At 41.5% G+C, this 14,352-nt stretch overlaps 1 protein-coding gene across 1 annotated transcript in view; it reads left to right on the forward strand.

Annotated features, from left to right (window-relative positions):
- Positions 1-14,352, forward strand: part of LOC124061414 (E3 SUMO-protein ligase PIAS1-like) — a 44,669-nt gene that overhangs the window by 16,447 nt on the left and 13,870 nt on the right. Inside the window, exon 2 of the mRNA XM_046393195.1 lies at positions 2,914-3,409. Within this exon, the coding sequence (XP_046249151.1) occupies positions 2,914-3,409 (496 nt within the window). The remainder of the gene's footprint in view (positions 1-2,913; positions 3,410-14,352) is intronic.

The raw sequence follows: 14,352 nt of genomic DNA on the forward strand, positions 1-14,352 counted from the left end.
GATGCTGTGAGAGCCGACTGGCTTTGACTGATGTGTTGTTATAACTGCAGTGCGGTTCAGACCAAAGCCATCAGAATTACATTAAAAAATGGAGGCCTGCCACCAGATGTTTTTTTTTTTCCCCCACATAAATATGCCTTTACCATACATCCACGGGGACAAAGCACAAGGGCAGGTCTGTGTCCTGACTGGTAATTGTGTCTGGATCTTGTATACATCAGGCACTTTGTTAGTATCTGTTTGTGTGTGTGTGTGTGACTGTGCATATATGGCAGCACTACACGAGAAACTGTGTTTGGTCTGTAAACAGCAGACTGTGTGGAGCTTGGTTGCAGCCCAGATTGTCTGAAATGATGCCCTCTGTGCAGGAAGTTAAGAACAACATAACCTGAGTCCTTGTGAATAAAACTCAAAAATTTTGTCTATTAATTGATTGGTCAATTGACAAAAAATGAATCTGATAGTTGGACAGTATTGATAATGCAATTTTTTAGCATAATTGACTAAATAAGCTTTTCAAAAGTGAGTATTTGGTGGCAAAATGATTAATAGATCAATCAAGAAAATGATCAGTAGTCACTATTTTCAGCCCCACCTGCTTTGCTCGAAATGAAATATGTTTAAAAAAGAACTACAAACTCGTGCTCGTCACCAGTCATCAGTGTGCTGTTTGATTGGCGGTATGTGTCCCTGTGTAAGTGGATGGAGAAGAGCAGCTACATGTTACATCACCTTTAATAAATATTGCCCCACATTTTAGCAGAAAATGTTTTGGATGGCTTTCGAAGTTTCAGGTGTTGTGCTTTTATTTGAAGCACATGTTGGTTTGCTGCATTTGCAGGTGCTGCAAACTAGAGATGCAAAAGTGAAACAAGTTATGCATTAATTGCAGCACTTTGCAGGTTTCGGTTCCTTTCACAGCTACGTCAGTTTTAATGACACATTTTGGTTTTGTGGTTGGGTCAGAGTGAGAAGTTTTATTTTGTTTTTCTTTGGAAAATTAGATATGCTTCATTGCATTAAACAGTAACATTATTGTTTAAATAAAACTCCTCCTCCTGAACTGTAGCAAACTGTTATTTAAAGACACAGATTAGACTGTGCTATCTGTGTTCAATATAAGAACAGTTTTCATAAAATTCTTTCCAGCAATGAAGAACTGCTAATGGTGTTTTTGTTTTTCAAGCCTAAAATGTCGCCACTATGGTTGGGTCACAAAGCATCGCCCACAGCAGTCATGTATGCCATTTTAAATGTCAATTGAATGCAAAACCCTGGTGTTATCCATGAAGAATGTGCCTCATTATAAGAAACAAAAATAAAATCTTGAAGGCTTAAAGGTTTATTCCATCGTAATGACACAGAGTCACATAATTGGTACATAACAATAATAACTGTGTGTTTATAATTGACTGGGGGACAAACAATTGACACTTTGTCACTGTCATTTAAACAGTAGTTTCGTTTGTATGCATCTGTCTTTGCATCTCTCTGTTTTCGTTCGCTCTGTTCTGTCGCTTTGTTACTTCACCTGTTTTGATGCAAGGATGTTATGTTTGCTTTGGTTTTTCCAGGAGGGCTGAATGACATTCTGGTGAAAACTGAGAAAAGATATGTCTGAAAGCACTTTTCCTGATCTGAGGTTCTTCCCTTACGTGCCGGCTTGTTTTTTAATGGCAGGTTTTCAGTGTGTGTGCTCAGTGTCTCCAGTGATATGGACCAGACGATGAGACGTTTCTTGCTCGGGGTGTCCTTTAATATTGATGAGCTGTGATGTTTAGTTTTTGATTTATGTTTTATATTTAAGCTACATTTAGTGACTGTAGTATTTATGCAGTTGTGTTTCACTGTCTAAATCTAAGTTTGTTTTTTGATCACTTGAGCTGAATAATGGGATTTCTTTACATTTAAAAAACTGCGGGAAGTGCTCAGTTGCAGTCATTAGGGGTAAAACTTGATGATTTGGGCAAACCTGAAGCCTAACCTGAAGTCAGTACAGGGGACACTCCCTCCTGCTCTCCCCTGGGAGGTATCACCTCAGCCTCACACTGAGCGTGCTCCATAGTGCAGTGAAATACTTTTCTGCCAAGAGGAAAACTCACACTATAGTGTGCGTGTGTGTGAATTTTTTTTTTTTTTTAAACATCTGCGAGGCAAACTGCCAGATGTGCCATGCTAATTTATCTCAATGTTGGGAGAGAGAGAGAGAGAAAGAAAGAGAGTACACGCAGCCTTTGGCATCAGTGACAGGCAACACACCAGCGTCAACCCAGACAAAGACAGAATTTGGGTGCAAATCATCCCATTCTGGATTTACAATCCATCCATTTACCTTCACACCTGGTCAGTTTCACAGTGGCAGAACGTCTAGTAGAACAGCGAAATGTCTTTTTCCTCTGTAACTTCCTCCTGCTTGTCCCTGGGAAATTCCCAAGTGTTTCAAGGTGAACTGAGAGGAACGCATTCACACTTATTATTAGAAAGTATTTGAAATTAATATATGTTAATTAAGCCACATACCACTTTAAGGGAAGTTGCTAGTTTTCTGTTGCACTGCACAGAATATCTTTCGGTTATGTGTAACAGAATGTAATTTTTAACGCAGTTGCTTTGTTGAAACTGTTCAATACGTTGACGTCTGAATGCGAAAGCCTGATCCGCATTGTGGTCCTGTTCCTGGAAGCCATCCTCCACTCGGCAGAGTGGAGTAGAGTACTGAACAACTCTGTGCTTCTGTTTCTCTGGGAATCAAAACGAGTGCGATTTGGTTACACGTCCAAGAATTTAAAGGGTCATCAGATGCCCAAAGTTGGGACAGCTGTTGCTGCCCTCTCTTGAAATCTCACTTGTCAAGTATCGGCGTTACATCTCAAAGAGTTGATTTCCTCTCTTTCGTTCCCTCTTCCATTTCAGCAAATGGTGATGAGCCTGCGGGTGTCAGAGCTGCAGGTGCTGCTTGGCTACGCTGGGCGCAACAAGCACGGACGCAAGCACGAGCTGCTGACCAAGGCGCTGCATCTGCTGAAGGCCGGCTGCAGCCCTGCCGTGCACATGAAGATCAAAGAGCTGTACCGACGACGCTTCCCTGCCAAAATGGTTTCCCACTCAGAGCTGGCCATGCCCGGGCCGCACCACCCGGCCACAGTTGGAATGGTCGGAGGAGGGGGCGCCGCACTGCCCGCCGGCCTGACACAGCTGGCGTATGAGGGTCACGCTGGGCATGGTGGGGCCCCATCGCCTGCTGCTTTGCTGCCCCTCTCTCTGCTCGGCCCTGGGAAACACGAGCTGACCGGGCTGACGCACCACCTGTCCACCTCGGCCACGCTGCACCCGGTCCACCCAGACGTCAAGCTCCAGAGGCTGCCCTTCTACGACATGCTGGACGAGCTCATCAAGCCAACCAGTCTAGGTGAGTGCTGGTGTGCATGTGATTTGTGTGAGAGCTGTGTTTAAGGGGAATGATGCTTAGTCAAATCTAGTTTCAGTTTTGAACAGCAACATTTGCATTTATAATCTGGTGGTTGAAGAAACATGCATGACTTTTTTGTCACCTTATAAAACCAGAATTTACATGGCTGCTTAATGTCCAGAAATGTAAGAATAAAGTAGTGGTGGCCAATCCTGGTGGTTAACGTCATCCCCCTCTCTCACTCCCTCCAGGTGTTTATAATGTCTGTATCTTTACTTCAATGATGCAGTGAATGCAAAAATGCCAAAATTGTAATCCACAGGGTTGTGGGTGTTTATATCAGTATGTTTCCTGTAGTAAGCAATCATGGCAGCAGTCACAGAAAACACTGACATTTGTGTTTCTCTCCGTTGCGGAGAGGCTTCCTGCCAGTGCTGCTGTTGTGCTGCCTGCTAATGTGTTGACAGGGCACAGAAATGCTCAGAGGTCAGAGTAGACACATGAGGCCACAGCTGGTTCCCAAAGGTGTAAGTGAAAATATTAATTGGGTGCCACATCCATCCATGCCTCCTCAGAGTCTCTTGTACTTCTTCAAAAACCTGACTTAATAGAGTGGCGTTCAGGCGTTTATTTCCATTAATGCAAAAGAGAGCCTGCATTTTGTTAACACGAATCATATAAATAATTTTCCTTTTTTGTGGATGTGAAGGTAATGGCTTTCAGCCACTGAATAAGTCTCTGTATGGATTATAAAAGATTAATGGCTCTTATTTTTGATATTTGTCTAATTTCATATTAGACTGCTGTGCTATAATTTGTTTTTGGATGTGCTGAGCGACAGGCTGCATGATGAACTGTCCTTATATTTTCATGGTACCAATGTATTTCCAGCTGTGAGACCAATTTTGCATCAGTGTTTAGTCATATATGAACTGAATCTCTGCACGTTGTAGACCATCAACAACATATGTTGGCTTTGCTGGATTTATCTGCACAAAGTTGCAGGTCTCCAAAGATGCTACATCAAGTGGGCAATGACATCCCAGGCATTGATGAGTACAGGAGTTGAGCCATCGCTCTGCAGCACTGCTGATGAAACAGTTCTGCACTGGCTCTGCAAAACACCATCATATCTTAACACCCCTATAAATTGTTTTTTTTTCCTCATGTTTCACACACCTAATTGTGTGTACAAAAAGGGTTTATACATAAAAACTAACAACTATGATAACAACTGTGTGTACCAGGTTCGTACTAGCTAGTGAAACAATCTAATGATGTTGTCAGGTTACAAGAAGATCTAAAAGCAAGTTTTTTTAATGTACCATTAATCAAGATTAGCTAGTATTTATTAAGTCTTTAACAGTCAAAAACTTATCTGCTCCATCAGGGCTGTGTGGGTGTCGTTGGTCAGATTTCGAGATGGTCAGTGGCACCGCAAGCCAACAACTCACCAGCTGTCATTTGATTTTGATTCAGATATTGCGAAGTTGTCTGGTGGAAGGATGTATGTGACACCCCTTATTTCCATCTGTGGCCCTGCACCTTCAAACCAGAAAGACACAATCGTTAAACTCCTATCTATAAAAGGACTGAAACTTAAATTACGACAAGCTGATTGAGAAAATGTGCTTTTCAAGGCTTTTCATAAGTTCAAACGTCCAGAATTTTATGAAAGCCCAGCATTCAAGCACCGTGCTGCTCTTTAATCCAGTCCATGAGAAGACACTTTTAATCTTGGCTTTATCTTGGCCGGATTTGTCGTTGTATTAGGTGTGCATCCAGCACCCAGGCTGCATTTAGCATAATAACACTCTTTGGGCTCTGGGATATATTGCGAATATATGGAAATGTCTAGATTTTCCTACATTAGCATTTTAATGGAGTAAGAGACCATCTCGTGATTAATTTGCCTGCAGATGCATGTACAAACACAGCGCCTGCAGCTCTGTCATCACACCATCTTTCACCTCTTCTCTCTCTCTCTCTCACTCTACCCATTACCTGCACATGTTCCATCCCTCTCTGCTTCCTCTCTGCTTCCTCTCTCTCCCCCTCCGTCTTCCATCCTCTGCCTCTGTGGCCGTCCTTGCTTAAAATTTGCATGCAAAGTGATGAAATCACACAGACGTACACCTGTGCCCGCAGAACACACCCTCCACTCATTTGAATCTGAATCGCACATTCACATCATTCTCACGCGCGCACACACACACACGCACACACACACGTCTGTGCATGCAGTTCTTTCAAAACACAAACATATTTTCCAATAAATAATGCATGCTGATCGTATTGTTTTCAGAGAAGCAGGGAGATTGAAAGGACGACTGTGAAGAGCAAAAACCCGCAGGAAGATGATGCACATTGTTTCACAGAGCTGAAGATTTGAATTTGCTCCAGAAATGAAGCTTAGCTGCAGCTTGGAGGCGACGACCCTCTTTATCTTAATAATAATAGAGGGCAGTAATGAAACCACTTGATTAATTATAATTCCCCGCTCGCGGGCTGACTGGGAGCTTTTTTTTCCCCTCTTGTTTTAAAAAAACAGCTGTTTTCTCCTAACTCCCTCATCACACTCTTTCACACACTCTTTTCTCTGCTTGTTTACTTCTCTCTGATCTTCTGACAACTGCTCAATCCTCCCCCCTCGCCTCTCCCATGCATGATTCCTCTTCAGCCATTTCTCTCTCCCTCACTCCCTCATTTTTTCCGACTCCCTTCCTCCAATTGTTTGCTTCTACTTATGATTTTTTTTTTTTTTTTTTTTGGAGGGGGGGCAGCTGGAGAGAGCTGATTTGTTGTCCATGTCTGTGCTTAACCAGGACTCTAACAGGGTTTTTACAAGAGCACATGTGCAGACACAGAGTGAGTGCAGTGAAAGGAAAAGATTATTCCATGTTTGGTCCGTCCTTGCATCTAAGATTGGAATAAGATTGTAAAATGAAATGTAGTTTCTGTCCAGCTGCGTTTACATTCATGTTTGCAATAACAGGGGAACTGAAATGCATGTACACGAGTTTTCAGATTTCCTGTCTTCACCTGATTTCTCACAGTAACCTGGTTTCATGTGTGCATGTTAACGTAGTGATTATGTCTCTCACACCATCCTCCCTCCATCCCTCCCTGCTCCCACAGCTCTCTCTGTCATTATTTTCCCCTCCCTCCCTCCTTAGCAGCCTCATGCTCTTTGCTGAGTCGTATCTGTTTGTGGGATAAAGTTTAGTTTAGCCCTGCCAGTCCAAACTGGTCCACAGTCTGGGCTGTGTCAGCTACTCCTTCATTACCATGGTGACCTCAGTGGTTGAACTCCAGTCTCATCTCCATCATTATCCATCCTCCACAGAGAAAACTATGCCTCTGTACTCATTATGGACATAATTGTGGTGCACATGCATTATACATGATTTAATCACCATATCTTCGGGAAAAGGATGCAAGCCCTTTTTGCGTTTGATGAGCGTTTTGTGCATAATGGCTTGTTGCACGGAGAGATTTCTGTGATATTCATACAACAGAGGAAAAAATGGTAGTATAATCAAGCATTTGGATCATCATGTCCTGCAAAGATGAGTCAGTCGCTGATTTTGTTTCTGTATACTGGAGCTTTGAAAAATAGACGTCTGGGCTTCATTGTCACAAATTCTTTATTGCCTATTCAGGTCAGTAGGTCACAGTTATATTTGCCTTTGGTATATTTTTAAAGGCCAAGGGGGAAAAAAAAATCTATCTTCAGCTCTATGTTGCAGTTTGCTTTGGTGGCAGGACATGAATCATGTCAGCATCTGCCTGTCAGTTGCACAGTTCATATAATAACTTATTGAATAATGATACCCGATACAAACTTTATTAGAAAACAGGTTGCCTCTCTACAATTGATGATTTGATTAGATTTGATTTTGGAGTAAGGCAGCAACTAACAGGTATTTTCGTCAATTAATGACCTGAGTTTTTTCTTGATTAATCATATTGATTACAGATGGTTTGTTTCATCCAACTAATAGCCTAAAACCAAAAGATGTCCAATTTGCTAACCATTTATGACCAAGAAATGCGTTAAATCTCATTATTTCTGAGTTGGAAATCGGAGTATTGAAATATGACTGAAAACATGACTGGAATAAGTTGTCGAAACAGGTGCAGGTTGTCCCTCAATCGTCAAGTTTTTATATATTGAAAGTTTCTGAGTCTGTCACTCAATTCTCAGATAAAAGTTCACGTTAATACAACCTACGTGTTTTGCAAATGTAAACTACTGAATGGTATCTGAAAAATCTTTCTAATCATCATAGCCATAAGTGAAATTAATGGTGTTATTTGCATACGACTAGCGATGCTGCATATATCATGTTGATTATAGTTGGACCTCTTGAGCAGCCACTAAATGACTGATTATGAATTAATTGAATGTTCAGTGCTTTTAATGAGTGCGAAAGTACAGGTTGGGAATTGCTGGCTATTTTTGACAGCATTAGATTTTCGATGTGTGTTAATCAACAGCGAATGAGACGCACAGATCTGTTATGTTTTTATTTTTGTTTTTATTTTATTATACTTTATTAATGGGCTGCCATTTCAGGTGCCTGGGCAGCAAATTGGTGAGGGGTTAAGTGCCTTGCTCAAGGGCACATCAGATGGCTAATAGATTGGGGGGGGGGGGGCATTATTAATCACTCCTCCACACCCAAATTTTTCCTTCCAGTGGAATCGAACTGACAACCCTCCTTGAGAAGCCGCTTCTCAAGCCTCTAGGCCACGGCTGCCCGCCCATGTGTTCTTGATTTATACAAAAGGTTTAATCCAGAAAGTGATCATTTACAAATCCTTGTTTGACACATACTCAGCTGAAAGAGTACAAAGTCAACATATATAATGTTTTACCTCATCAGCTTCATTGTGTCTTGTATATATGTGCTTATTATTCTTTATTTGATGTGAGCAACGTGTTTTGAACGAGTTGGGTCAGGAACAACAGAAGACTGAGAAGGTTGTGCACTGCTCAGAAAACACCTGTTAGGCACATCCCACAGGTAACCAGGTTCATTGGTAACAGGTGATGGTGTGTGATCGAGTATGAAAGGAGCATCCTCGGAAGACTCGTCTTTAAGGTCCAGGACTTTATTATTTTGTCCATGGCAAAGTATGATATCTTGTATTTTATAAATATATTGGAATGTTTTCAATAAACCAAACCAAAAAAGAAATGACGGTGAAGGGAGCCAAGTCTTGATTTAGATCAGTGATAATAATAATAATCAGTACATTGATCATACGCTGATCATATTATTCTAAGAACTCTTTCTATTTCTGAATTTGTTGCTCCTCGCTGTGTTTATCTGCTGTTTTTTCACATTGAAACACTCTGAGTGGCTGAGAAGCAGTAACTCCTTCACTCCCCATGACAGGTTTTGTTAAGATTAAGGGAGGTAAAGTGCAATCAGTCTTGAGTCACTGAGTGAAAACAGTATTTGAGACCCAGCCATTATTTGAGAATTTACTCTTAGTTCAATAAATAAATTTAATCAACCATGTCATTCCTCCCCTGTTCAAGAGTAACAGCAGTAAACATCAGGCCAACCACTGACAAATCCACACTTTTGTTTTGAACGTTTTATTTCATCGTGGGTCACAAAGCTGTACACTCACAGCAGCAGGATGTCAGAAATTGCACCAGGGTGTTTTTTTTTTAATTTACTGATTGATTTATTTATTTTAATACATTCACGTCATGCAGAGATCCTTGGTTCAGTTCCTCGTGACAACTGTTATCATCTACCCTGTTGGAGTGTCCTTGAGCAAAGATAATGTGTCACGTAAGACAAGTCATGATTGTAGTACTCCCAAGCTTTTACAGCACAGAAAGCTATAAAGACATCAGAACACCCCGTGATTTTACGTGCTCATACTCCCTTACGCCATTCAGGGCAAAATTCTTTAACTCACTGTAAACTGCTCAGTACTCTGAAAGCAAAGGAGCCCTGGCTGCTCTGAACTACAGACACGCTGCACAAAATGGCTTCCCCCTCTCAGGCCCTTTAAAAGCAGCAGTAATTTCTTTTAAACCCGAGATGCCTGATTAGACCCGAACCCTGACTGTAGCTCCTAGCGTTTGTTGCTAATCTCAAACATGAGCTGCACAGGTCTTTCCACTGTTGCTCTCAGTGTGTTTTGTGAGATACTGACCAGGGTGTAGTGCACGAAGCCAAGCTCTAAAGACACAATGAAATGCCCGCAACAGTATATACATTGATGGGGAAAGGAGCTCCAGCTTCCAGACTTCCAGACCAGAAAATGTCCTGTTCTGTTAACACTCTTTTTTCTTTATGAGCCCTGTCAGAATAGAGCTGTGCTATACCCATATGCAGATAGAAAAGGTCAATCACTGCTGTTCATGGAGAGGAAGTGAGTCTTCTGGAAAGTTTTCAACTGTCAGCGTGTATCCGACCTTTTGTTGTGGATCCTTCTAGCATTGTAGTTTTGAAATTGAGTGACGCTGAAAGGATTTTTGTCTTTGTTCTGCCTATGAATGTGGCTGTATGTGTGTGTGTGTCTGTGCGTGCGTGCGTGCACACTCGTGTGCGCCTGCAGTGTACCAAACAGAAAAAGTAGCAAAGCCACTAACAAGTTAATAAACCCCAGCTGGGTTTCGTTGTGCTGAAGACAGGCTATAGAGCTGAGCACATTCTCTGTAGCTTAGCTCACACATCTTCTGTTCAAACCAGGGAAACTAGACCCAGAACCAAGAGTTTTCTCCATTCTTACAGACTGTAGGGTCAAAATTAGAAGAGGAAGAAGTAAAAATATTCCTCCTTTATATATAAGTTGGTGCTGGTAGCCACTAGCAAACCTATTGATAGTTTCCCTTTTTTTTTTCACCATAAAGTACTTCATCAGATGGGGTTTAGCTTAGCTGGAGGACAAAATGTAGAAATATAGACTGTTTTGAGAACAGATGTGGCCAAACTGGAAGATAAATTTCGATAACACTTAAACGTACCAGGTACAAAGTCTCTGTTTCACCCCACAGTTTTTTTTACTGTCCAGTGAACTTTTGTCGAAGTGTAAACGGCAAGCATTTAGTTCATTATTTCAATTTTCTCCCATGTTGTCTGCTGTGCTCATTTAGATAATAATAGTTTGGGACAGTGATGCATTTTTGACATCATGAACGCAGCTTCCTCTTTGTGATTACTGGCAAACTATATATACTGCACTCATGCATCCCTTATAGCCCTGCGATTGACTGGCAACCAGTCCAGGGTGTATCACGCCTCCTGCCCATAGTCAGCTGGGATAGGCTCCAGCCCCCCTGAGACCCTGACGGATAAGCGGTATAGACAATGGATGGATGGATGGATCATGCATCCCTTATGTTAAATGCTAATGTTAAATGTTTCTGTTGTTTTGTTCATACACCTTAGTACAACCTAATACTATTCAACAGCGCAGCAAACTAGGGACCAGACAGTTGAGCTGCAGGGTCTCCTCTTCCTCCTCCTCCTCCTCCTCCTTTACTCCTACAACAACTACTACTGCTGCTACTGCTGGGAAATCTGCCTTTGGTGTCATGATGGTGATCTAGTGTGCTAAATTTTTTGAACTGTGTCTCAACAAATGAACTGTCAGTATGTTGAATTCTGTGCTCGTCTTTAGCAGCTTTGCGCACAATTTTATCACTTATGGAGGAAACAGTATTTGTAAAAATAGTTTAAACACATGTCTCTATGTCTGTACATTCTCAGAATTTTGTCTTGATAACTGAATTTGCGACACTCATGTGAAGCCATCTATGGTTTCTCACTTGGCTGACAGCACAACAAGATCACGACTTGCCCTTAGCGTCTACAGTTGTGAGCTCGACTTGAGCTCGTCATTAAGCTCAGCAGAAGCCCGGTAATCACCCATTCAATTGAATCAGGTGTGTTGGAGCAGTGAAACATTTAAAACATGCATCAATTTAAGATGGTTTACATAATTATGATCCGAGCCCACTGACACACCCACATGTATTCATCATAACCATGTGTGAAGCCACCTGTGAGTTTTCACATTTCTCTGAGTAGCACAACACAATCACAACTTTCCTTTGGTGGGAAAGGTTGTAAGTTCAATATGCAGGGGATGCAGAATAAACATCTTACATCTACTGAGGCGACGTGCTGGGTGAATCAGAGATGTGACTTTGAGGTTTAATGATAATTTTGGGTGAAAACAGTTCTGCTGATAGACCCTCCTTTCCTGTTTGTCTCTCTCCTTTTCCTTTTTTCATCTTTCTCCTCCTCCTCCTCAAGATGCCTGACCTCAACTTAACGTGATGATTATTTGCGCTAACTGGAGTAGACAAAATATGAGAAATAAGCGTCAGTAGAGCTGTATGTGCCATACTCAATAAACAGGCAACTGACTGTATGTTTTGGGTTCTCCTTGGATTGTTTCCTCTTCACTGTCAACAGCGATGCATTTGGAGGTCATTTTCCCATCTGTCACTCTTCCCACCATCTGTCTTTCCAGCACATACATTTTACATCATAAAACAATGTCAAAAACAGCACAGCGGCTGGTACTGTCTCAATCTATGTACCATGAGGGCAGTTTTTTTGGGCCACACAGCCATTGAAGCAGGGCTCTTACGTCCGTGATAACACGTCGCATAATTCCTGACAGCCAAAGCAGTCAAACTGATTTTAAAGCTTGATGTCAAGCACCTGCTCCATTACAAACTGCAGAGAAGCGTGCCCTTATTTTCACGTCAAGTCGATTCCCTTCAGGACAACTTGGAAAGAAGGTCTGTAATATCCACGTTGGACAACGTCCTTCCTGAAGCGTCCCCTCCTCTGAGGCCTGCACCTTAAACCAGCGAACAAAGTCTCCTCAGCTCTGATGTTTACTCAGCGCAAAACTCTTAGCACTTCATGACACGTGGCTGGAGATTTGCACTGACGGACGTATTTGTTTGTTTATTGTTATTACGCTGGAGTTTCAAAATTAAAGTCCCATTGGTGTATTAATGTTTGTATTCTAATAAACACCATTAAGCAGAAATACAATCATATGCGGTGGCAGAAATGTGCTTAATAACAGTAATTAAAACTCATAGCATCATTAATTTTATCTTCTTCCTCTGAAATTAAATACAGACTTCATTTTTTTTAATTGCATCCTGCGTGTTGTATAATCAACTTAATATTTTATCATAATCTCTTTTTCTTTTTTCTTTTTTAATAGTGAGGTCCTGCCTCAGCTTCTTGTGATTTAAATCAAATTTAGCATCTTGCACGTCAGGCTTGTCATGCTTTTATCACTTGGTTTATATTTTCATGTGTTTGGCATTTGTTAAGACTGCAGCTTCTGTCAGGTCAAGGTGGTGTTTTAGAACATAAAAATTTAATAAAGAAGGTTTTTGTTATCTGTAGACCAAGGCCAGGTTAGGTCTTTCCATCTGTTTCCAGTCTTTGTGCTAAGCTAAGATAAGCTAAACTGGCTGTAGTGTCATATTTAACTGTCAAATCTGAGAGTGTTATTGATCTTCTTGTCTAACTCAGCAAGAATGCAAAAAAGAAAAAAATTGAAGATTGTTTAAGTCAAATGCAGTATAAATCTGACAAGTCCAAATCAGTCCCTGTGTGATTATGGATCTGTAAATAAGAGTTTGAATTGGAGCATCTGATGCCGGGTTTCATTGTATGGCATTTGTTTCTATACACTTTTCTTCTTTTTTCTGCTACCAAAAGTATGACGGTCCAACATTTCACAATTTGTCAGACAAATAAAAACATCCAGGAGTTGATGTCAAACACTTTGCACACATCACGGGAGTTAAAGAAGTCACTGTGGGAGAGTGTGTGTGTGTGTGTGTGAGAGAGAGAGAGAGAGAGAGATCAAGAGAAAGGAAGACATCAGTCAAAGCTCATTTCAACTCTCCTCATATCACTACTAACCACACACACTGAAACACCAGAAACAAACTGCCACTGCCAGAGAGAGAGAGAGAGTTGTAGAGCGATGGAGAGATGGGGTGGGGGGAGAGTGAGAGAGGACAGAGTGAGAGAGCACTTTCTATTTATAGCCCGTGTGCCCGGAGAGGAGGAAGACTGTTGTTCGAAAGCACACTTGGTGCCTCTGAATTCGTTCTGCAGTGCACAGGCTGCCGCTCAAAAGATGAAACAACGGAAACATACGATGAATACGTGCCATGCAAATTATATACCGAGTGGGTGGCAAGATGGGTCATTACTGGGAAAATTAATGGCTGTTTGAAGGGATGATGAGGGGAGGAACATGATTGGTCCAGTAATCATCTGCAGGAGCTGTAGACTTCGTCCCCCTCAACGCCCTACATGGAAAGAAATTGCCTCTATATGCATCATCCTGCTGTCTGTGTGTGTGTGTGTGTGTGTGTGTGTGTTTTGGTATGCACGCACACACACTCCCTTCGTGTGTTGAAGCTGCCACTCACTGAGAGTTCAACATTGTTTTAGGTAATTAAAGCAACAGTCATGACTGATGGTTTATGAAAGGTAATTCTGTAACTCATCTTCCCCCTCACTTATACAGCCTTCAGGCCCAAAGATTCCCACTGAGACCCAGCAATTATGTTTTATAAAATACGGCCCGCCCACGTGTGAAGAGAAGCGCCGGTTCACGTGTCCTCAAATGTTCTAATGTCCCAGTCAAATGGGAGAATCAGTGTCAGTGATTTCTGGAGAAATATAGTTGACTGTGTGTCTCTCTCTCTGGGTACATTATTGATTTTTTTGTAATGGAATTGATAAAGTGTTGAGTTTCAGTGGGCAGCTAAGCCTAAAACAACAAAATGTCATTTTTGTTTGCTGTTTTTTGAAAGGATTAAACAAAAGACAACATGTTAAAAATCAATTATGTCAAGACCGTTTTTATATTTCACTTCCTTTGGACAGAGCCAGGCCAGCTGTTTCCCCCTGATT

Source organism: Scatophagus argus, chromosome 1 (assembly GCF_020382885.2).
Source record: "Scatophagus argus isolate fScaArg1 chromosome 1, fScaArg1.pri, whole genome shotgun sequence".
Lineage (NCBI taxonomy): Eukaryota > Metazoa > Chordata > Actinopteri > Scatophagidae > Scatophagus > Scatophagus argus.